This window comes from Centruroides sculpturatus, unplaced genomic scaffold (genome assembly GCF_000671375.1).
Source record: "Centruroides sculpturatus isolate CEXI.00-Female unplaced genomic scaffold, Cexi_2.0 scaffold1509, whole genome shotgun sequence".
In the NCBI taxonomy this organism is placed as follows: domain Eukaryota; kingdom Metazoa; phylum Arthropoda; class Arachnida; order Scorpiones; family Buthidae; genus Centruroides; species Centruroides sculpturatus.
This window is the reverse complement of record NW_019385645.1, coordinates 57887-73094: the sequence shown is the minus strand read 5'-3', so window position 1 is coordinate 73094 and position 15208 is coordinate 57887. Positions and strand designations below refer to the sequence as shown.

Here is a 15208-nt window from a genome sequence, read left to right as displayed (position 1 = left end):
TATAGGTTTATAAAATATTTTACAAGTTTCAAAAGATTTCATTGAAATTTATCATGAAAATTGATTTTATATATATATATATAACAACAGTATTTATCATCATCCAATTTAGATTGTATTTGAAAAGGTGCAGTAGAAATATTTTTATCGATCACTTGTGCAAATAATCAGACATTAATTATTTAAGTGCAGATTTATGGTTATACCTTGAAAGACTAAGCAACCATTTTTTTGACTTTTTAATGCATTTTTGTTTATAAATTCAAGAAAATATAAACTTTTTTTCCCCTTATGGTTATCATTTGATCTTTCTAAATTTAATAAAAACTTTGATCTGTTGATGTCTTAGCTTCTTTAATATTGTTTAGTAATGGTTACAATGTCCTAAAATATTTTTTTCTTTTAAAGTAAATGTTATAGTATACTTTAAAATGGCAGTAAATATATCTCTTGCCTTTACAGAATTTTAATTTTACATGTACAATTGATTTTAAAATATTTTGGTAATGGCTTGCTTTCTAATTTATTTTGATTTTTAATGTAGGCCTAATTACCTAAAAATATTTAGCTATGTGGGAGAACATGATCCACACTGGGATCATCTACATGAGTAAGAAGTGAGAGATGTCCGAATGTATTACTATCCATCATAAATCATCATAAACTTTTAATTTTAAAAAATTATGTGAGGAACTATACTTTAAATTATCCTGTTTTCAAAAATCAGAAACTTGTGTTAATTTTAATATTTTATTACATTTTTAACAGGTTAATGAAATACTTAACCCACTTTTTTTATTTTGTATTTAAATGTACTCAGTCATATGTACTTTTGATAAATGTACTCAGAATATTCTCTGAATATTGATTCCTAGAAATTTTATGTCAGAATTATGCAAAAAATTTAATACTGCATTAAATAAATTTTTGTATTAATAATTTACATATGTAGAAGCATTAACATCAATTAGACTTATTCTCTTTCTAAGAACCAAAAATTCTTCTAATGCTTAATTTTTTTTCTATTATGAAATAATAAATGTTAGAAACAATGAACAAAAATTTTTATAATTTACTTTATATATATATATATTTTCTACATATTTTAAATTTTTTTTCTATAATAAAAAGCATAGTTGCTAACAGTCCTCCAAAAAATATAATTTATTATAAATAAGTCTAGCTTCATGAATTATTATGAGTTATCATAATTTGTTTATGTATGAGACTCATTTATACCTTCTGTTCTTTAATAATCTACAGAAAAAGGCAGTACTAAAATTGTATAACATACATGCATAACTTATAAGTACTTCAGACTAAAGACAAGTCTTACTTTTTAAGAAGATGCATAGATGCTATATTTTTAAACTAAACATTTCTTGTATTTAGAAAGTTTTTTGTTAATTAAAAGTCTCTTTAATGTGTGTCTGATATCAAGACAGTGTAACTTGATTTGTTTGTCATCAAGTAGCATTGCCATATACAATCTGCCAAGAAGAATGCTTCCCAGGAAGGACATTTTATGAGAGACTAGCCCCATTTAGATGTTACAAACATACAAAAACCTAGAAAATTCCATATGGTCAGCATATTGACAAGGCACAGACCCACGATCAGCTTCTGGTGTTGGATGGTTTTATTCACTTGCCACTGATGGGTTCCACATTTAATAGTCAAAGTTTATAATGAAAATTTCGACCATTTATGTAATATGAAACTTTTGTTGGTTTTTGCACAAATTTTGATGACCTTTTTTTTTACTTAAGAAAAAAAACAGTTAAAATTGTTATCTTCTAACAGAGTGCTTAATTCATATTTATTTATTACATTTGTACTATAAAATAATTCTGAATATTTTAAAAAGTTTCTCAATAAATTCAGAATATGCATTTGTTGTTTGAATAATTAGGAATCAGTTGAACAACAAACCATTTGTTAGAAACTGATCAATAATTACTTTTTCTCAAGTTCTCTTTCTTGCATAGCTTTACCAATTGAATTCTTGAACATAACAGAATCTTAAATGATAACTTTTTTCTGAACATTGTTTGAATAAGTGTAATTAAATATTTTTTTCTCTACATAGCTTCATTCTAAACCACAAAGCATAGAAAACCAGTTTTTTCCATATGTGAGTTAATTGCATTAACTCTGTAGTATCTTGCAGATTTGTTTATTAGATATTGAGAAACAGCAAAGTGTCTGACAAAAGTCAACAAAAATCTTCAAACAAAGGTTGCAAATATTCTTATATGGTTTTTATATTTATTTGGATGACATTTAATCACTTTTCATTTGCTGTCAAAATAACTCATTTAATCTTAATGAAAATCTCTTCCAAGTGGTCTTTATCTTGTACTGTAACACCTTACCTGCAATTCATCAGATGTGTCTTAGTCCTGCCTATAATAATTACAGTACAGTAATACCCCGAACTTACACGATAGGTGGGACCGAGCGATAACCGTGTAAGTCGAATTTGCGTAAGTCTGGATATAATTTCGCAATTTATGTAAAATTCAGGTCTGATGTATGTAAGCTAATAAATGTTCTCGTTAATCTTATCTCGTCTTTTGATTCGTTCACGGTTACAAGAAATCGCCACGTGTTGTCTCTCAAGTCTCCGTAGATATAACAAACACAGAAATAGCTACAATTTATTGTGTGTTATTTATGTGTCGATTCCGTGCGACACGTCTGATCATGTAAGCCGAACAATAGTGTGGGGGGAGTGAATAATCGAGAGTTGCGTGGCGCTCAAACAAAAGACGAATCGATGAGATTTGAAAATCGCGTAAGTTGAGGTATTACTGTATTCAGAATAAATTTTTTTTTTTCCACCAGTTATAAATTAATCATTAATATAAACTTATTTATGCATGTGTACATACACATTTTATGTTCTTGGAATAGAAAGCAAGTTTTATTTCAGTATTTGGATATAAAATTTAGAGTTGTAAAAACAAACATTCTTAAAAATTTCATGATCCTTTAGGGTTCCTCATGTAAATATTTATTAAAAAAAAGTTGCATATAAATTTTAATTGAAGAAACTTATTGTGTTTTATTCAAATGCAAAATTTGATTTTCTGAAATGCTGAATTGAGCGTGATGTCTATTTTATGTACTTGCAAAGTTTCTAAATAGTCTCTCTCTTATATGTTGTTCATAAATCTGATTTTTTTTAATATACAAGGTCTTCAAAAAGAATGCTACCACTTTAAGTTCAGGTAATAATTAACATAATTACAGTAAGTATGCAACATACACCAGTTGACAGAGTAACTGAGTTTCATCTCTTATCTGCATTCAAATGTTTTGTCATTGCTGTAGGAAGTGCCATAAACAAAAATGGCAACTCTGCAACAAAGAAGGCATTGTGTTCAGCAGTTCACAAAGTCAATCACTTGTCATTGTGCAACATTAGTAATCTGCAGGAGCTGTAGAATCGCGGCTGCTGCAGGAGAAGTAACAACGGATGTGCTGTAGTGAGTGTAGGAAGAATTTGAGTATTGGTCAGATGTGCAGTGTAACACAAGGTGCATACATTGAGAAATTATAATTGGAAAACTGTCCAAGTTTCACATTTGCCCATGTTTTAATGTACATTACAATATTCTTGGATAATAAATAACATAATTACAATAATTTAAAATAGCAGTGTTCTTTTTGGAAGACCCTGTATTTTACCTATTTGCACTACTGCTACATTGTCATAGTAATATATTTTCCAAGATTAATAGTAACTATATTTCACTGACTCAAGATCTTTCCAGGATTTTACAATCTTAAAATTCAATGTTAAACAAAAATACTGTTGTGAATGGAAATTTCTGAATCATTCATATAGATAGTGATTCCAATCAAAAATTGTTTGTAGTTTATTGAATTATGCTCTATATATTTGTCATTGCCATGTTCAAAATTTTATTTATTTTTTTTTTAAATTGATGATATTTTAAGAGAGACATTAATAAAAATAGTTTATTTTCAGCATTTTCCAGATACAACAAACACAAAATGTTTCAATGCCAATGGAGAATTAATTGAAGAAGAAGGTGAGATGATTTTCTTTTTTGTTCTGAATGTTGTTCTGAACTTAAATTCTGATTAGATTTTTAACATATGACTACAGAGTTGTGGTATAATTTGAATTCTTTACATTTTGTTTTCTTTCTTTCAAACATTTAAGTGAAAGCAATTGTAAATCTAATATTCATTTTAAGAAATATAAAGTAAGAACTGTTAAAATTTTACAGATCTTTAAAATTAAAATGTGATATGAACTGTCTTTTTGAATTGTTAGATTGGAAAAATTGCTGAATTATACTTTCAAATTACCAATTTTTATACTGAAATTTGGTCATTTTTAAGTGGTCAATATCCAAAAGGTGGCATTAGATTTTTAAATTGCTTGTATTATACTTTTTTAAATGATGACAATGCTACTTATGCAAGTAATGGTGGTGCTTTTAAAGATGGAATGTGAGCTACGTTCTAATATCATCATTACTTAAGAATGACCAAATACACTGATTACTTTTGGGTTTAATTAGCTTGGCTTGGGTTATCAAAAATTTCCAAAAGTCGGATGTTCTGAATCGTTAAATGGCCAGAATTTTATGGGTTATCTTCAGAGTATAATTTAATTATGGCTTAAGTAGTAATCCATAAATTCTTGCCATTTGGCCTAGTTTCCCAATATTAAGCCAGTATTTCTCAAATTAGGTTCTGTAGAACCTTGAGGTTTGTTAGACTAAAGTGCATATTGATAATGGAGGAAACTTTATTGGCTGTCCTAAATTTTTATGTATAACATACAACATTAATCATTTGGCCACTGATAGAGCATGACTATTGCTGTGTTATTCCAAATTCTTTTTAATAGGCAAATAATTGTTGAAGTTTTGTGCTGTTTTTAAAAAAATTTTCTAGTAGGTAAAGTACTGGAAATTGTATGTTGGCTCAGGATTGATAGGAACAAATTAGGGGTTCTTCGGTAAATTCTTATAGCGGTTATGGTTGTGTATGATAAAATAGTTTGAGAAACACTGTGTTAAGCTAGCATTTGTGCTGGTTTTGTGGTTTATACTCTAGCTAACACTTGCTTTTTTCAGTCTTAATTGTTGATAATCTTTAAATTTAATCATACAGTATAAAAATGAATTTATAGATTTGCATTTGCGCATACATAATTTCTAATTATGCATGTTGAATTCTGTTCTGTTGTCATTAATCTTTAGCAACTTAATGTTTTCAAGGCTGTGATACATTGGTGGTTGTTTATTCTGCAGAAGAGCCAGCCTGTTATTACGAGTGCCATTATCCTCCGTGTACAAATTTGGAACAAGAGCCCAGAGAATTTAGCATCTGTGGCAGATGCCAACAAGCCCGTTACTGCGGTTCCAATTGCCAGCAACGTGACTGGCCCGTTCACAAGAAATTCTGCCGGGAAAAGCACAGACCGATTCTCAGGGAGAGGCCACCGGAACGGTGAATCGAACAAAATGTTCAAAGGACAGTAACAACTTTAAAAGAACACAAAGGCAGAGTTTGATTTCTAATTGTCTCACTCCCAACTGAAAATATTGTACTAAATGGCGTGAAGAGGCAATTGACCACATAACAAGACACACATTATTTACAAGAAGCAACGTTCGCCAGAAGGCACTCCAGTTTTCCCCCCGAAAGTGGTGCCGCAGCCGTCTGGAGCGACCGCTGCTGAGCGGATCCGTGCGGGCAAGAGCGAGAACCGATCCCCGCTACTCCGCCCGAATCCTACTCCCTGCCGTTTCGGTTCTGGTGAGAGTGATACAACTAGGACGAGGAAAAAAATCTCGCCACAGTCCACCGATAAGTTATTTATTGCAATCTTAGTTCTGTGGCGTGTCTACTGCCCACGATCCCGGTCCACCAGCGATATGTTTAAAAAAGGAAAGAAAAACCATGTAAATTTTGTTGTAAGTGTGAGAGAACTAACCGTTCAACTTTGCCATTTTATATGTAGCTGAATCGTTGTGATAATTTAAGAAAAAAGAAAAAATCATCTAATATATCTACATTTTTGCTCATTATACTGCACTAGTTTTCAACCAATGTTCCTGAGTGGCACCAAAATCTTTGTAAAGATGATATATATCATATATTATATATATATTATTCTTAACTTTTTTAAATTTTAAGAAAAAAACAACAAAAAAAAAACTTTAACTTTCTCCATACTTTAACCAATCAAATATATTTAAAAAAGANATTATTATAGAATGAAAAATTCTCCTATTTTTAAAAATTGTTAGTTTTTATTTATTTTTATATAAAGTAAGAACTACATGTATATTATTGACGACATGTTTTCTAAATATTTGATTTTTCTTTTTTGTATTAATAGGGAAAGACATTATGGTGGTATTGCTCCTGGTTTTAGAGTGATACATAAAAACGGTATTAGTATGGATAATCGTTTGGAAAATCTAATTTTAGTGCCATTAGGTATAAAAGCACACTTTTTTCTCGAACCTCATGTGAAACAACGTGAACAATCTTTATATTGGGCAGCCATTCAACAGCTACCTCCAGATCATCTTGTAGAAGAGGTAATGTCATTTCTTTTTTAAAAATTTGTAATGTTTAATTTTTGTTTTTAATTACTTTAACTTCTAAAAATTTGATATAGATTTATTTATTTTATTATTAAACTTTGGTTCGTGTGTAATGTCATATAAAACTATGGCTTGTCCATGTACATATTTTAATATAATTTTTTTTTAAATGGATCCTCCAAATGTTTATTCAGAGAAGTCTAATATATAAGTAATTCATTGAAGTTTATCAAATTCACATATTTGACATTTGATATTTACTTTTGACATAAACAATGTTTACACTTTTTACTAATTTAAAGACATGTTTTTAGCATTCTCTCCCTATAGTTGGTTAGAAAAAGATTGCTTGCTCTGAAAATATCCCATCGAGACTATCTATCTATTTCCAGTTATTTGCAGATAATTAACTGAAAAAATAATTTGAAGATGTTTATTTCATATTTTCTGGCATCAGGAATACAGAACATATTCTAAAAATTACTTATGTAAATATGTATTACAGATATTAATAATAACTATTTCTAATGCTAGTAAGAGGGAAGCTTTTGAAGTAAACTTTAATCTTATTTCCTTGTTTACAGTAATGACTGTTGCTAATTTTTGTATTAACTTATTCCCAAAGTAATTTGTAATTTTAAATTTCAATTAATTCCATAATACTTCACCCTTCATAATCTTGATTCTAAATATTTTAATATTAAAATTGGAACAAATTTAATGATTGTTATATTGATGGTGATTTGTTATTTTATTGATTTTTCTTTTTTTTTATTTATGTTTTTGTATAGAACTAGGTTAAAAAGTCAATTACCACTTTATGTTCTCCTTTTCATATATTTACATTGTTAATGTTATTTGTTTTAATTACTTATTAAACAAATAGTTACATTAGTGATTTGTTCTAAATTGATTGTTTTGAATTACTTGAATTTTCAAGGCTTCTTTTGTTCTCTTGTTTCCTGTTGACAAGTGATTGACCTTTCTGTTAACATAAACAATCTGTTGAATAGTTTTTAAACATTTCAAATTACTTTCAATTACTATTGTATCAGTTTCTCTTCTGAAATATTTAATGTTGAATTTATTATTGATGTCACAATATGTTGGAAAAATCCAGTTTAATTGTAAATATATATCATTTAATATGTTTATTAGTTTGCCCCTTTTAAAATTTTGAAGTTATTTCATCATTGTATGATTTAAATCTTTATAAAATAAAAAAAATAATTAATAATAAAACATCAACTCCTGAACTTGAATCCGTTATTTATTTAATTACAAAACATTACTGTGTAAAATGAGTAATCGCCATCAGAAATAAAATTTGAGAATCTTATTTCAGTAATATTTAATTTTGTATAGAAAAATTTTAAATTGAAGAATTTGATTTTTATAACAGAAAATGACCTCGTGTTAACTGTTGTTTTTGAAAAAATTATCAGAGAATATAAACAATGTTTTAGTATGGGAACTCAGTTTCATGTAATTTGTATCTTTTGATAGAGATTCAAAGATATATATATATATATATTAAAATTTCTTTAGTCATAAATCTCAATGTATAAAAGCAATTTCTAATTCATCATCTAAATTATAAAGAGAAGTAATAATGAGCTAACATGCAAACACTTCAATACAAATGTTCTTACATAATTATATAAAGTTTATTATTAAATCTCATAATTAATAGTAAGATTTATTCTTCCTACTATCCCTGTAAAAGTGTATAGGTTTATAAAATATTTTACAAGTTTCAAAAGATTTCATTGAAATTTATCATGAAAATTGATTTTATATATATATATATAACAACAGTATTTATCATCATCCAATTTAGATTGTATTTGAAAAGGTGCAGTAGAAATATTTTTATCGATCACTTGTGCAAATAATCAGATATTAATTATTTAAGTGCAGATTTATGGTTATACCTTGAAAGACTAAGCAACCATTTTTTTGACTTTTTAATGCATTTTTGAAAATAGAAACTTTTCATTCATGAAAATATAAACTTTTTTCCCCTTATGGTTATCATTTGATCTTTCTAAATTTAATAAAAACTTTGATCTGTTGATGTCTTAGCTTCTTTAATATTGTTTAGTAATAGTTACAATGTCCTAAAATATTTTTTTCTTTTAAAGTAAATGTTACAGTATACTTTAAAATGGCAGTAAATATATCTCTTGCCTTTACAGAATTTTAATTTTACATGTACAATTGATTTTAAAATATTTTGGTAATGGCTTGCTTTCTAATTTATTTTGATTTTTAATGTAGGCCTAATTACCTAAAAATATTTAGCTATGTGGGAGAACATGATCCACACTGGGATCATCTACATGAGTAAGAAGTGAGAGATGTCCGAATGTATTACTATCCATCATAAATCATCATAAACTTTTAATTTTAAAAAATTATGTGAGGAACTATACTTTAAATTATCCTGTTTTCAAAAATCAGAAACTTGTGTTAATTTTAATATTTTATTACATTTTTAACAGGTTAATGAAATACTTAACCCACTTTTTTTATTTTGTATTTAAATGTACTCAGTCATATGTACTTTTGATAAATGTACTCAGAATATTCTCTGAATATTGATTCCTAGAAATTTTATGTCAGAATTATGCAAAAAATTTAATACTGCATTAAATAAATTTTTGTATTAATAATTTACATATGTAGAAGCATTAACATCAATTAGACTTATTCTCTTTCTAAGAACCAAAAATTCTTCTAATGCTTAATTTTTTTTCTATTATGAAATAATAAATGTTAGAAACAATGAACAAAAATTTTTATAATTTACTTTATATATATATATTTTTTCTACATATTTTAAATTTTTTTTCTATAATAAAAAGCATAGTTGCTAACAGTCCTCCAAAAAATATAATTTATTATAAATAAGTCTAGCTTCATGAATTATTATGAGTTATCATAATTTGTTTATGTATGAGACTCATTTATACCTTCTATTCTTTAATAATCTACAGAAAAAGGCAGTACTAAAATTGTATAGCATACATGCATAACTTATAAGTACATCAGACTAAAGACAAGTCTTACTTTTTAAGAAGATGCATAGATGCTATATTTTTAAACTAAACATTTCTTGTATTTAGAAAGTTTTTTGTTAATTAAAAGTCTCTTTAATGTGTGTCTGATATCAAGACAGTGTAACTTGATTTGTTTGTCATCAAGTAGCATTGCCATATACAATCTGCCAAGAAGAATGCTTCCCAGGAAGGACATTTTATGAGAGACTAGCCCCCATTTAGATGTTACAAACATACAAAAACCTAGAAAATTCCATATGGTCAGCATATTGACAAGGCACAGACCCACGATCAGCTTCTGGTGTTGGATGGTTTTATTCACTTGCCACTGATGGGTTCCACATTTAATAGTCAAAGTTTATAATGAAAATTTCGACCATTTATGTAATATGAAACTTTTGTTGGTTTTTGCACAAATTTTGATGACCTTTTTTTTTACTTAAGAAAAAAAAACAGTTAAAATTGTTATCTTCTAACAGAGTGCTTAATTCATATTTATTTATTACATTTGTACTATAAAATAATTCTGAATATTTTAAAAAGTTTCTCAATAAATTCAGAATATGCATTTGTTGTTTGAATAATTAGGAATCAGTTGAACAACAAACCATTTGTTAGAAACTGATCAATAATTACTTTTTCTCAAGTTCTCTTTCTTGCATAGCTTTACCAATTGAATTCTTGAACATAACAGAATCTTAAATGATAGCTTTTTTCTGAACATTGTTTGAATAAGTGTAATTAAATATTTTTTTCTCTACATAGCTTCATTCTAAACCACAAAGCATAGAAAACCAGTTTTTTCCATATGTGAGTTAATTGCATTAACTCTGTAGTATTTTGCAGATTTGTTTATTAGATATTGAGAAACAGCAAAGTGTCTGACAAAAGTCAACAAAAATCTTCAAACAAAGGTTGCAAATATTCTTATATGGTTTTTATATTTATTTGGATGACATTTAATCACTTTTCATTTGCTGTCAAAATAACTCATTTAATCTTAATGAAAATCTCTTCCAAGTGGTCTTTATCTTGTACTGTAACACCTTACCTGCAATTCATCAGATGTGTCTTAGTCCTGCCTATAATAATTACAGTACAGTAATACCCCGAACTTACACGATAGGTGGGACCGAGCGATAACCGTGTAAGTCGAATTTGCGTAAGTCTGGGTATAATTTCGCAATTTATGTAAAATTCAGGTCTGATGTATGTAAGCTAATAAATGTTCTCGTTAATCTTATCTCGTCTTTTGATTCGTTCACGGTTACAAGAAATCACCACGTGTTGTCTCTCAAGTCTCCGTAGATATAACAAACACAGAAATAGCTACAATTTATTGTGTGTTATTTATGTGTCGATTCCGTGCGACACGTCTGATCATGTAAGCCGAACAATAGTGTGGGGGGAGTGAATAATCGAGAGGTGCTCAAACAAAAGACGAATCGATGAGATTTGAAAATCGCGTAAGTCGAGGTATTACTGTATTCAGAATAAATTTTTTTTTTTTCACCAGTTATAAATTAATCATTAATATAAACTTATTTATGCATGTGTACATACACATTTTATGTTCTTGGAATAGAAAGCAAGTTTTATTTCAGTATTTGGATATAAAATTTAGAGTTGTAAAAACAAACATTCTTAAAAATTTCATGATCCTTTAGGGTTCCTCATGTAAATATTTATTAAAAAAAAGTTGCATATAAATTTTAATTGAAGAAACTTATTGTGTTTTATTCAAATGCAAAATTTGATTTTCTGAAATGCTGAATTGAGCGTGATGTCTATTTTATGTACTTGCAAAGTTTCTAAATAGTCTCTCTCTTATATGTTGTTCATAAATCTGATTTTTTTTAATATACAAGGTCTTCAAAAAGAATGCTACCACTTTAAGTTCAGGTAATAATTAACATAATTACAGTAAGTATGCAACATACACCAGTTGACAGAGTAACTGAGTTTCATCTCTTATCTGCATTTAAATGTTTTGTCATTGCTGTAGGAAGTGCCATAAACAAAAATGGCAACTCTGCAACAAAGAAGGCGTTGTGTTCAGCAGTTCACAAAGTCAATCACTTGTCATTGTGCAACATTAGTAATCTGCAGGAGCTGTAGAATCGCGGCTGCTGCAGGAGAAGTAACAATGGATGTGCTGTAGTGAGTGTAGGAAGAATTTGAGTATTGGTCAGATGTGCAGTGTAACACAAGGTGCATACATTGAGAAATTATAATTGGAAAACTGTCCAAGTTTCACATTTGCCCATGTTTTAATGTACATTACAATATTCTTGGATAATAAATAACATAATTACAATAATTTAAAATAGCAGTGTTCTTTTTGGAAGACCCTGTATTTTACCTATTTGCACTACTGCTACATTGTCATAGTAATATATTTTCCAAGATTAATAGTAACTATATTTCACTGACTCAAGATCTTTCCAGGATTTTACAATCTTAAAATTCAATGTTAAACAAAAATACTGTTGTGAATGGAAATTTCTGAATCATTCATATAGATAGTGATTCCAATCAAAAATTGTTTGTAGTTTATTGAATTATGCTCTATATATTTGTCATTGCCATGTTCAAAATTTTATTTATTTTTTTTTTTAAATTGATGATATTTTAAGAGAGACATTAATAAAAATAGTTTATTTTCAGCATTTTCCAGATACAACAAACACAAAATGTTTCAATGCCAATGGAGAATTAATTGAAGAAGAAGGTGAGATGATTTTCTTTTTTGTTCTGAATGTTGTTCTGAACTTAAATTCTGATTAGATTTTAACATATGACTACAGAGTTGTGGTATAATTGAATTCTTTACATTTTGTTTTCTTTCTTTCAAACATTTAAGTGAAAGCAATTGTAAATCTAATATTCATTTTAAGAAATATAAAGTAAGAACTGTTAAAATTTTACAGATCTTTAAAATTAAAATGTGATATGAACTGTCTTTTTGAATTGTTAGATTGGAAAAATTGCTGAATTATACTTTCAAATTACCAATTTTTATACTGAAATTTGGTCATTTTTAAGTGGTCAATATCCAAAAGGTGGCATTAGATTTTTAAATTGCTTGTATTATACTTTTTTAAATGATGACAATGCTACTTATGCAAGTAATGGTGGTGCTTTTAAAGATGGAATGTGAGCTACGTTCTAATATCATCATTACTTAAGAATGACCAAATACACTGATTACTTTTGGGTTTAATTAGCTTGGCTTGGGTTATCAAAAATTTCCAAAAGTCGGATGTTCTGAATCGTTAAATGGCCAGAATTTTATGGGTTATCTTCAGAGTATAATTTAATTATGGCTTAAGTAGTAATCCATAAATTCTTGCCATTTGGCCTAGTTTCCCAATATTAAGCCAGTATTTCTCAAATTAGGTTCTGTAGAACCTTGAGGTTTGTTAGACTAAAGTGCATATTGATAATGGAGGAAACTTTATTGGCTGTCCTAAATTTTTATGTATAACATACAACATTAATCATTTGGCCACTGATAGAGCATGACTATTGCTGTGTTATTCCAAATTCTTTTTAATAGGCAAATAATTGTTGAAGTTTTGTGCTGTTTTTAAAAAAATTTTCTAGTAGGTAAAGTACTGGAAATTGTATGTTGGCTCAGGATTGATAGGAACAAATTAGGGGTTCTTCGGTAAATTCTTATAGCGGTTATGGTTGTGTATGATAAAATAGTTTGAGAAACACTGTGTTAAGCTAGCATTTGTGCTGGTTTTGTGGTTTATACTCTAGCTAACACTTGCTTTTTTCAGTCTTAATTGTTGATAATCTTTAAATTTAATCATACAGTATAAAAATGAATTTATAGATTTGCATTTGCGCATACATAATTTCTAATTATGCATGTTGAATTCTGTTCTGTTGTCATTAATCTTTAGCAACTTAATGTTTTCAAGGCTGTGATACATTGGTGGTTGTTTATTCTGCAGAAGAGCCAGCCTGTTATTACGAGTGCCATTATCCTCCGTGTACAAATTTGGAACAAGAGCCCAGAGAATTTAGCATCTGTGGCAGATGCCAACAAGCCCGTTACTGCGGTTCCAATTGCCAGCAACGTGACTGGCCCGTTCACAAGAAATTCTGCCGGGAAAAGCACAGACCGATTCTCAGGGAGAGGCCACCGGAACGGTGAATCGAACAAAATGTTCAAAGGACAGTAACAACTTTAAAAGAACACAAAGGCAGAGTTTGATTTCTAATTGTCTCACTCCCAACTGAAAATATTGTACTAAATGGCGTGAAGAGGCAATTGACCACATAACAAGACACACATTATTTACAAGAAGCAACGTTCGCCAGAAGGCACTCCAGTTTTCCCCCCGAAAGTGGTGCCGCAGCCGTCTGGAGCGACCGCTGCTGAGCGGATCCGTGCGGGCAAGAGCGAGAACCGATCCCCGCTACTCCGCCCGAATCCTACTCCCTGCCGTTTCGGTTCTGGTGAGAGTGATACAACTAGGACGAGGAAAAAAATCTCGCCACAGTCCACCGATAAGTTATTTATTGCAATCTTAGTTCTGTGGCGTGTCTACTGCCCACGATCCCGGTCCACCAGCGATATGTTTAAAAAAGGAAAGAAAAACCATGTAAATTTTGTTGTAAGTGTGAGAGAACTAACCGTTCAACTTTGCCATTTTATATGTAGCTGAATCGTTGTGATAATTTAAGAAAAAAGAAAAAATCATCTAATATATCTACATTTTTGCTCATTATACTGCACTAGTTTTCAACCAATGTTCCTGAGTGGCACCAAAATCTTTGTAAAGATGATATATATCATATATTATATATATATTATTCTTAACTTTTTTAAATTTTAAGAAAAAAACAACAAAAAAAAAACTTTAACTTTCTCCATACTTTAACCAATCAAATATATTTAAAAAAGAGAGAGAGAGAGAAAGAAGAAAGTTAACATTTATTAATTTCAAAAGAAAAAAAAAATACAAAAAAACATACACATTGACAGTTTATGTTCGATTTTAAACAACTAGATATTGATCACAAGATTTATACTGTTTTTCCTAGACAATTCTTTAGTGATTTATTTTGTACAATGCCCAGAGAGAAAAATAAAGGCACAAGAAAGTAAATTTTTAAGGGTTTTTTTTATTTATTTATTTAGGGAAAAAATAAACACAGGCAACTCAGTGTCTCCGGATTAACACCGACATAAATCGATTCATTACACAATCCCCTACACTAGCCGCTGCTGTGTAGTAGTATTGTAGCTGTAATAGTAGCGGTAGTAAGAATGACAAACGCAAGGTTAAAATCGATTTTATTGCCCGACGCTTCTACGACTGACCCCTTTGACGCGCGCTCTTAAAAAAGGTGCTTGCGCGTGCCGTTTTGCGCCGGAGCCAAAAATTTAATTTGGATGGGGGGAAAAACCAAAATATATTTTTAAAGCACCACCTCGCATTGGTAAGTTGTCAAATATGTTTAGAAAAATTCGAAAAGTGTCACTGCCCCGTTACTGGCGCAACAATCGATGTGCCAAAACAATTT

General features: G+C 29.2%; 2 protein-coding genes across 5 annotated transcripts in view; both read left to right on the top strand.

The window, feature by feature from the left end:
* The window catches only part of LOC111640847 (zinc finger MYND domain-containing protein 19-like), a 28090-nt gene extending 21838 nt beyond the window's left edge, over positions 1-6252 (top strand). The window contains exons 5-6 of one of the 2 annotated variants that reach the window (XM_023386919.1): positions 3998-4061; positions 5298-6252. In XM_023386919.1, the coding sequence (XP_023242687.1) occupies positions 3998-4061; positions 5298-5500 (267 nt within the window). In that variant the 3' untranslated portion in view covers positions 5501-6252. Of the gene's footprint in view, positions 1-3997; positions 4062-5264 lie in introns of both variants that reach the window. The other variant, XM_023386918.1, reaches the window with a different exon arrangement.
* Positions 6253-6305: 53 nt separating this feature from the next.
* Positions 6306-14790, top strand: LOC111640850 (zinc finger MYND domain-containing protein 19-like). Of its 3 annotated transcripts, none has more exons than XM_023386925.1 (3): positions 6306-6596; positions 12332-12395; positions 13579-13631. In XM_023386925.1, the coding sequence occupies exons 1-3, from the start codon at positions 6333-6335 to the stop codon at positions 13584-13586; spliced, it is 336 nt and encodes a 111-aa protein (XP_023242693.1). In that variant the 5' UTR covers positions 6306-6332; the 3' UTR covers positions 13587-13631. The 3 variants fall into 3 exon arrangements, with proteins under 3 accessions (XP_023242693.1, XP_023242691.1, XP_023242692.1); XM_023386923.1 differs by having other exon boundaries at positions 6309-6596; positions 13597-14790; XM_023386924.1 differs by having other exon boundaries at positions 6311-6596; positions 13630-14790.
* The last annotated feature ends 418 nt before the right edge of the window (positions 14791-15208 follow it).

What these genes read in the sequence shown, in the direction of transcription:
- LOC111640850 (XM_023386923.1), top strand. Translation starts at nt 6,333, where the DNA reads ATGTATATTATTGACGACATGTTTTCTAAATATTTGATTTTTCTTTTT. An exon ending in CAGATCATCTTGTAGAAGAG is followed by an intron (nt 6,597 to 12,331) that starts GTAATGTCATTT and finishes GTTTATTTTCAG; the next exon opens with CATTTTCCAGATACAACAAA. An exon ending in AGAATTAATTGAAGAAGAAG is followed by an intron (nt 12,396 to 13,596) that starts GTGAGATGATTT and finishes AATGTTTTCAAG; the next exon opens with GCTGTGATACATTGGTGGTT.